The following is a 10,125-nucleotide window of genomic DNA, read 5'->3' on the forward strand; positions in this document are numbered from 1 at the left end:
TCAGGTGCATTGAAAAATCTCATGTTGTAAAGTAACAGAGGAGGGAGAAGGAATATGTGGTCTGATACCAATATATATATTTATATGAAACGACTACAGTAGTTATTCCCCTAAGACTGACTTCTTATATGCTAAGGAGGCGGCCCAAGCCCCACTCCACAATATGAGTGATATTATTCCATTAGCTGAGAATCTGGCAGTAGGTCAGACAATAGGACACAACACAGGACTTTAAATAACCAGAATGTATTTATAGAATTCGTAGAACCAGATGCATACATATATATATATATATATTTCTCAATCGGTAGGATCATACATTTACAACTATCGCATACAACAGATAACTCGCTGCATGGTTGTGTGCCAGTATCTCTCACCAGTCTCAATAACCCTGTGTTATAAAGGGCCCTTTATGGATGCCGGAAAAACGTTGGAGCTCTTATTGAAAGTATGTTAAACCGTGGCAGGCCTGTGTCTTTGCAAAGCCTTCAGTACCCTTTTCTCTAATGAGGATTCCCTCTGCAGGTTACTCACAACACCCATAACCTGATTGGCTGTTGCTTAGCGTAGCACTCAGCTGTCCAGTCTGTGACCTCGGCCAACCAGCTCCTGTTGATTGTTCCCGCTCACAGACTGATCCTCCGGTCATCAAAGTCACACTCTCCTTCTGGCTGTGGTAGCTCTGACTCCTCATAAAACTTTTCCCTTAGTACCTCCTCTTCTGAGTCACCATTATTGGCTAGATGATATGTCTATGATAGAGGGACTCATTAACACACCACAGAGAGGAACCATCCAGGGGGCAGCATGCATACATACATGCATTCTTTCAATGGGGTTACACATATAGGGAGAAGGAGTAAAGTCACTGACTGGCACTGAGTTTGAACATGGTTCAATTCCTGCTGTCGGCTCCTTGTGACCTTGGGCAAGTCACTTTTTCTCCGTGTGCCTCAGGCACCAAAAACATAGATTGTAAGCTCTACAGTGCAGGGACTGTGTCTGCAAAATGTCTCTGTAAAGCGCTGTGTACAACTAGCAGTGCTATACAAGAACAAACAATTATGAATTAATATATATATATATATATATATATATATATATATATATATATATATATATATATATATATGTGTGTGTGTGTCTGTGTGTAGAGGTATCTGTACCATGTTAGCCAAGCTTAATAATCAAAAACAAATAGTCGATACCGTTCTGTGGTTAACTAAATGCTTTTATTGGTGTGAGCTTTCAAGATACACATCTCTTCTTCGGGTATATATACATATATACACACTTATGTATATATGTTATATAAGTACATACACAGTTCCATTCAACATGTTAGTCCTGTCTGTTTGCCTAGCTCACTATTACATAACAATAGATAGAAGCCTCTAATGCCTCCTCTGAGCTTCACACTAGCCTGTCAGCATCCACCCTTTCATAATATCTCACTTCCACTGTAACTAGATACCATCTCTCTACAATACTGTTTCTGTAGTTCAGCCCTTGTGTGGTTCCTTGTGAGGTTCAAAAGCTTTGTAATTTATCAACTATCTGTTGTTCCAATATAAAGTTTTAATTCTATCCTTTCCGACCAACATGGCTACCCACTCTTCTTTTGCTTGAAAAAGCTCAATCATCATTGCTCAAGCAGAAGCTTATATACACACAAGGTAATGCTGCTGGAGATTACAAGCAGAATGCTGGATCTGATGAGTCTCGAATATAAGATAGGCTGTGCAGTATAATATTTGGGATTAGAAAAGTAATCTCTTTAGGAAAAGTGTGCAGTATCAGCAGAACCGCCTTAGAGCTCTAGAAATGATGCTTGCTTTTAATTTGCATTTAATATTCCTCTTCAAGTGAAGTATCACATTTTAAAGTTCATATGTGAAAATGTAGCGTGCTATGTAAATGGGAAGTAGAATTTGCATTTACTGGCTACACACACTCTTGTGACACTGTGGTAGTTTACAGTTCTGGTTTACGGTTTGCATTTAGTTTTAAATAAAATCAAGGTAACAAAAACCAATTTTGTTAGTCAGCATAACAGTGCCCCATTAGCACTATTAGGTTAACGTTGCTGTAGTCATAATTAGTAAAATATTGTAAATTAACAGCAGGGAGCTTTGTCAGGATTATGCTAAATCAGTTGTGGTTTGTTCGTCTTCCCTCTGCTACCTGCTTCTCCTGAGCTGTGAATTGCCCTTCCACTGTTGGCATGAAAACATGCGATGCCAGCCCCCATAGCACAACCTGGCCATTTCTCTTCCGGCCGCACAGATGGAATTTATTCTCTCTGCTGCTTCTCAGATTAACTAATAGAGGAAGGAGAAGAGTCGGTTTTAGAAAGAATGAATGTCTTAACCAGTATCAATATGTAAATAACAAAGAATCCAGATTAATATGAACAGTAAATGTGATAGTTTTAGGGTTATGCTTTTTTCATTAATCTCTCCAACAATATTTGTCAGAGATGGACAGGAATTTATAACACTGAAAAAATATAAAACATTTTTTTTTATGTATCTCCCTTTTTTTTTCTATTATAAAATTGATATACATTTAATTATTCTGCTACCATCAGCCTGATCTTTATAACATTTGACAAAACAATCAAAAGTGCTAATTTCAGGCCTCATCTACAATATAGAGGAAATAAGTTTAAACCGGAAAAAAAGAGTCAACACCCCAAACTATGGGTACACTACGGGGTCTATTCAAATGTGGAATTGTGCTGTTGGGCACTAATGCATGGAGACTCCCAACCAAGACAATACGAGTTTCCATGCGAGAGTGCAGATTCCGCACTATTGAACTTTTTTTTAACTAAGACCCTAAAAGTTGTTTCATAATGCATTACATTTGGAGATTTTGGCAGCATACAGTTTATAAAAGACAACATATAGTGCAAAAAAAGAGGAAGAAACTGTTCTCAGACTTAAAATTGAAAAAAAAAAAAAACCTTTGGAGTGGTTTTAGTCTCTAGCACTGCTTTTTGAAAAGCTATCTTTTGTATGGCTGAGTGCAAACAACTGTGAAGCTTTGTAATTGTTTACAGCATTGTTGAAGAAAGACAAACTTGCAACTCTACATGATTAAACATACATTGTGAAGGGAATGTTAGAGACTGTGACACTCATAAAGACTGCAAAGGAAACTTGGTACATAGAGTGTTAGTTACAGTAATTCAAGATGTTTCTAGGAATGTAGTGGCTTCTTTTCACCTTGAGTGTACAATTAATGACCCGAGTTTTCAGTTACACATCCCCCAATTGTCCTGCTTTGGCACAAAGGATAAATGCCTCTCAGAAAAGAACATAAGCAGCGTGTTCAAGTGTCCCTGTATGTGCTGCTTCAATTTAACCACAAAACGTGGGAGAATTTATGAGAAGCACAACAGTATAACAAATAAATAAAAAAATATTGTGCATGTGTATATACACATACGCATATATACATATATATGTATACATTTAATCTCAAATGAGCAAATGTCAGAAACCAACCTCACACTGATGATACCCATCAAGGTTGAAACATGTCTGTGAGTGGGTTAACTGACTTTGCATCTCCCAAGTCCTTGCTTAAAAGCTGTGTTTAAAGCAACATGCATTGGCAAAGGGTTGTTCATGTAATGTGATCTTGAGATAAAAGGTGGCACTGTGTGCTCATTTGCATGTCATTTCCCAGAATCCCTTGCTGCAGTGGAAGTGCTGTGTGCTGGGCGATAATGGTGGAAGACAGGGTTGCAGACCTGTCTAAGACGTGCAAATGAATATACAGGAATATTTACAGTTGCTATATGCTATACTGTGGAGGGTTTTTGTCAATTTTTTTACCCACCATAACCTTAATAAATGTGGTGATATATATATATATATAATATATAATATAAGCTCCACTAGAATTTCTGATTTTTATTCCATCGAAAGAAGTAATCCTTCCCGATTGTAGGCATTGCTGAGGAAAATATGTTGATTCTGAATGAGACAGTGATTACATTGTTTTAAACATTGACTATTCCTTATTATTTATCAATCCGTCCTTTCAACTGTGGCTAATATACCAACTAACTGATATTTTACTACGTTACCAATATAAATATGTAAGTTTTCTACGTAACTCAAACACTGACATGATAACATTATAAACATGTGAAATACATTTTATTTGTTACTGTTATATCATTATGGTCATGTGTTCGTGTCTTATTAATTTTAAATATAGGATTTTGTTACTTAAATATGTATTACCTATTGTAGAAGTAGAGTCAACATAAAAGATCCAATTCTAGTCCAGAATTTGACTTTTTTATTTGTAATTGTCTATACTGTACAGGTTAAAGTACCTAACGCAATTGCTTTTGTTACTTCAATGACCGATGATAAAGGATGCTAAATAAAAACCGCACTGTCAGCTGAGCTGTCTCTTGTTTATTTTTCAGCACAAATTGAAGTGATACCATGCAAAATTTGTGGAGATAAATCTTCAGGAATCCACTACGGTGTCATCACATGTGAAGGCTGCAAGGTAGGAGATGCACATTTTGTCGTGGGAATTTATCTGCAGTAGCTGTGCCTTTTCTTTAACTAACATGGACCCTGGGAACTATAAGGTTCATTGTCTGAAAATTAAAGCAGCAGAACATGATCATATACAAAACATAATCACTTTTCCTTTGAAAATTAATATGCAACGCTCTATAAAGACAGCAAGTATATACACTCAGTCTCCTGCTGCTCTTTATTTGTGGTAGAAAAAAGTTTGGAAGTACCACAAATGTGCCGTGCATTATAGAAACAACAATTTATTTTTAACTTGTACCCAGGGTTGCCACCCCTCCGGGCTACGGAGAGGGGCTTCGGTTGTTATCTTCTCCGGTGGTGGCGGCATCATCCCCCTGCATGGTCCCGTCAACATGGCTCCGCGATGTCAAATGGCGTTAAATTGCCATGACAATGGGATGTGACATGACACCGCAGCGCCATGAGGTGTCCCGTTGTCATGGCAACTTGACACCATGACGTCACACTGTCATGGTAACGTAGCACCATTTGATGTCACTGAGCCAAGTTGATGGGACCTTGCGGGAGGAGATGTCGGGAGATGTCGCCACCGGAGAAGGTAAGAGAAGTAATTATATAAATATATAAATAAAATAAATACATTTAAAAAATTAAATGTAATTGCAAAAAGTCTGCGGGTTCGCTTTCAATAGAAGGTGGCAACCCTGCTTATGCCTGTCTCTATCGATACAGTATCGAATTCACAGTAGGAATCAAAAAGGTGCGTTCTTGTATTATGTATGTCTTTATTTATATAGCGCCATTAATGTACATAGTGCTTCACAGCAGTAATACACGTGACAATCATATAATAATAAATAATATAAATAACACATAAAGGGGAGAAGTGCCTCATACATAAAAGTAACATTTAGGCAGAGGAGTCCCTGCTCCGAAGAGCTTACAATCTAATTGGTAAGTAGGAAGAACGTACAGAGACTGTAGGAGGGTGTTCTGGTAAGTGCATCTGCAAGGGGCCAAGGTTTATATATAGGTCTTAGTTATCAGCCATGGAACTACTCATATGCTTCCTGGTACAGGTGTGTTTTGAGGTGGGTCTTAAAGGTGAATAGAGAGGGTTCTAGTCGGATATTGAGGGGAAGAGTATTCCAGAGGTGTGGAACAGTCAGTGAGAAAGGTTTAAGGCAGGAGAGGGCTTTAGATACAAAAGGGGTAGAGAGAAGACATCCTTGAGTAGAACGCAAGAGTCGGGATGGTGAAAAGCGAGAAATTAGGGCTGAGATGCAAGGAGGGGCAGAAGAGTGTAAAGCTTTAAAAGTGAGGAGGAGAATTGAGTGTGTGATACGAGATTTGATAGGAAGCCAGGAGAGGGATTTCAGCAGGGGAGGCACTGAGACAGATTTAGGAAAATGATGCAAAGGTGTGGAGAGTGATATCACCCCACACATAAATTCAATGCAAGGAATGAATAAACAGTAAAGAGTATAGGTACTACAAACTTGTATTTATGCTGTTTTAATGTTATGCCATATAACTGCGGCCTTAATGCCTTCTATGGCCATTTCTCAAATTGCATCCTGACATGTACAGTGTTGACAATAAGTGCCTTCATACATCAATGTCGATAAACCATGAAATTAATGCTCTTAATATCAACTTATCTGCCGTAGGCCCAGGTGCACTTAAGGGTGCTGTGCTTCAAATCGTATAAATATGAACAGGAGCTAGGATGTGCTATAGCTTAGGCCTTAATCATTACTTTCTATACATAGCTACCATTAGGGGTTACTTACTATTGTCTCCAGGCTGCAAATCTGGGGCACAATCACAGCAAAACAATAGCACCAGTCAAATTGCTTTCAATGGGATTCCCTTTCATTGAAAAATATGTTGTGTTTTTCACTGGTTCTCCCAAGGTTTGCAGCCGAGGCTTAAGCAAATAGACCCCATCGTGTTTCGTTTAATTGATATGGACAGTCACAACGCTTGTAACAGCTTCTTCCTTGATGAACTATTCTCTGGGTGTTCTCTTTAAACCAGTACCTAATTGCCTAAATCAGATGATAACTGTGTAGTACAAAACTCAGCTTTACTCTTCACAAAGCTAGGTGCTATAGGCTACTCCAACAGAGCCATGATGGTACCACAATAAAAGCCAATGACACACTTTCAGAAGTAAACTCTTTTTAATGACTGTAACATAAAGAATTAAAGCTAACAAGCAAAGCCATGTAATTGGGAGAGAGGGAAAACAAGAGGTACCATTTAAACTGACGGCATATTAAGTAGCAATCTGTTAAATAGCTTTATAAACCAACAAGAATCAGTACTAAAATGAAGTATAAAATATGTATAGCAGTTAAAACTGCACCAAAGTAGGAATGGCTGATTGTTTGGATAAAATACTTCCCATTGTGGTTGTAGATCCCATAGATGGTGAGAAATTTGATTATATGTAGGTCCCTACTCCCTATATCTGTAGTTATATTTCTTACTGTGCTTCACAAACTTAGAGGACTGTGTAAAAATACATTTTGTTACTAAAGTATTCATTATATAAATTAATCAAGTAACTACTCAAGCTTGATCCCATATTACTGTATGTTATGGCAACAGGAGTAGTTAAAAGTAGTTATAAAATATACACTTACCAAAAATCAAGGATTGAGCAATAAAAAACCACCAAACCTTTCACATTTCCTTATGTACTGTATTTCACCAGAATGCACAACACAACACAACACTTTTAACACACATACCCACTTGGAGTGACTGTGATGGTTTTGAAAATTATACATTTTATTATTTCATGACAGAGAAAGTCCATCTGATAGTATTAATTTAGCTTCATATGGATGCAACACACCCATGCCCATGCAACATGCTCACTGGTAATCAGGGTTCTAACCAGTATTTATTCAATCATGATTATTCACACTCCTCTGAGATCATCTGTGCTAACAATATGTCCATTGACAGTGGCAGCATGTCCTGACGTTGCTAATAACATACTGTATTGATGACACGGAAAACCATAAAGAGGAAACATTTGACTGCCTTATTTGTCAGCTACATTCTCAAAGGGATCTTGCTACTTGTTAAAGCTTACAAAGTCAAACATACAGTATGCTTTTGTTGCCTAAAAATAACAGTGATGTCTTTGTACTGTAGCTCAGAGTAAGATTAGTCAGCATTTTGGTGCAATGAAGGAAATGACAGCATTAGTGTATATGATCAAAAGTACTGAAGAATCTATTCCCATTTCTCACTTGTAATTTTTTTATTAAATCTCGGATACGTTAAATTCATACAAATGTGGCCTAAGGACCAAAATGAACCAATGGACACTACTCTGTCTATAGAAATCCTATGTGCTGCTTACTAGGCACTATACTGTAATTGGGAATCGCTTTGAGTCCCATTGGGAGAAAAGAGCTATATGAAATAAAGTTATTATTATTATTATTATTATTATTATTATTATTATTATTATGTTTATTTGGTTTTATGTATATGAACACATGCAGCGGCCGTTTCCAATAATTTCTCTGAGCCGTTTTCATAAAGTCTGCTGTATTCCATGCGACATTCACTCGTTAATCCTCTGTGAAGGCTGCCAATCACACCTCTGTTTACCATTGTTGATTTCCTTGATTACCTGGATCCTGATTTGTTTGGGTACAGTTCTTCGCGTATCCGCCAGATGGCAAAAGGGAATCCCTTGGCATAGACTATCCAGTGGCTAGTGTGTAGTCATTGTGCAGGTGTTTAAAAACCAGATAAAAATAGTGTCAACTACAGTGATCCATTGTAAATTGACCTTGGTTGCTGAAGACGTTATCAAATTTAGACATTTAAGATTTAAAATTTCAAAAGAGAATGTTTTGGCCATTATTCTACATTGCTATTCCTGCACAATTGCTGAATGGACATACACTGAACATCATGTCAAGTCTTTATACTAAACCGGACTGTAGTTATTCATATTAAAGTTTTACTGCAATTAATGCTGGAACAGATAAGAAGGCGACTTTAGCAGAGATATATGACTATATCATTGACAACTATGATTTCTTCAAATTTTCACTGAACCATAATGGGTGGAAGCGTTCTATAAGGCAAACTTTAACTAATGAAGATTGCTTTTTTTGCACAGCCCCTCCTCTGGTGAGTACAAAAGGTTATTGGTCTGTGCTCCCAGCTTTTGCCGGTATGTTTGCTCATGACAACTTCAAAAGAGAAAGGTCAGATTTAATCCATTTAAGATTCTTGCTTCCCGACCCTGCAATGTACCAACACAGGCTTACCAATACTATTAAAATAACAGGCCAACCATTACTAAAACCCTGGTGAACCGCAATCCTTGCTATCTGTCCCCGCCTGATTACCAGCTTCAGCAGGCACCTGTCAACTATAATGCAGACTACATGAGTGACCCCAGCTTGTATGCACAATACATCTCTGACATTGGCTCATCTCCACCCGGTTGGCAAAGTTTATAATGAAGATAAATATAATGTACTATGCAATATTAACATTAATTTTCAATGACACTACAGTAGTGTATGCCTGACATATCAATGCTTGTACATATACGCACTAGAGCGTGACTTGACGCATGCGCACAACCGGAACTTATAGCCTCATTTTTTTTCCAGAAAAGAAACTGTGATATCGAGCGTCAAAAGATAAAGATGAAGTTCTATGGAACTCTAATATCGCTTTTTTAAAACGTTGCCTTTTTTACTTTTAAACAGTCAGTATTACCAGCTTCACGCTTTTAAAACTTTGCCACGCTATTATTTTGGACAACACACTATGCACTGTACCATATGTGATCGATTCAAATATGTCATAACTTGTAATAACATTTCACACCGAGATGTTTCTTGCTTTATTCCACTTCCTGGTTAATGGGAAACATTATGTGATGTATTGGGAACTAGTGTAGAAAGCCTTCACTGACAATTGACTTACTGTAGAAATCCAACGAGGAAGAAAAAAAATGAAAGTTACATATTTTGTTTTTGTTCTCGAGAAGGGCTGAATAATTGTGGGATTTTAAGAAATCATTATGTGATGCATTGTTTTCATATTTAATACATTTTTACATTTTCAACATCACTACCTTTTTATTTCTCTATTAGGTGGCATATTACAGTATTCTCAGACTTGGCATGTGCAATTTATCCCGGATCGGAAACAAAAAAAAGTTATAATTTTTTTTGAGAGAGGTGGGGGAGCTATGTATTCAATAACATCAATCTCAACCTTTGTAGGGCTTGGTCTGCTGTTCCTACTGTTAACAGAAATCTTCCCCACACATACAGGCAATGAAGTGATACTAGTAGACAAAAATAGGTAGCGCTAAAACAAGTGACAGTATATATAAATGTAAAAGTGAAAGATGAGCTCCCTATCAATACACAAATATGTGAATGCAGGACGGCAGCCTAATCTAACAATGACCACCTGGTCATCAAAAAAGACATATAACAAAAATTGATAAGGCGCCAGTTAACACAAATCTGCTAAATAACAGACATAAATAGATAAATGAATATACAACCATGCAGTGGTGTATGGACCC

General features: G+C 37.4%; 1 protein-coding gene across 2 annotated transcripts in view; it reads left to right on the forward strand.

Annotated features, from left to right (window-relative positions):
- Window positions 1-10,125, forward strand: part of RORB (RAR related orphan receptor B) — a 261,375-nt gene that overhangs the window by 167,371 nt on the left and 83,879 nt on the right. For both annotated transcript variants that reach the window (XM_075598271.1, XM_075598262.1), the window contains exon 2: window positions 4,454-4,539. In XM_075598271.1, the coding sequence (XP_075454386.1) occupies window positions 4,454-4,539 (86 nt within the window). The remainder of the gene's footprint in view (window positions 1-4,453; window positions 4,540-10,125) is intronic.

The sequence above is a fragment of the Ascaphus truei genome, chromosome 1 (assembly GCF_040206685.1).
Source record: "Ascaphus truei isolate aAscTru1 chromosome 1, aAscTru1.hap1, whole genome shotgun sequence".
Taxonomy (NCBI): domain Eukaryota; kingdom Metazoa; phylum Chordata; class Amphibia; order Anura; family Ascaphidae; genus Ascaphus; species Ascaphus truei.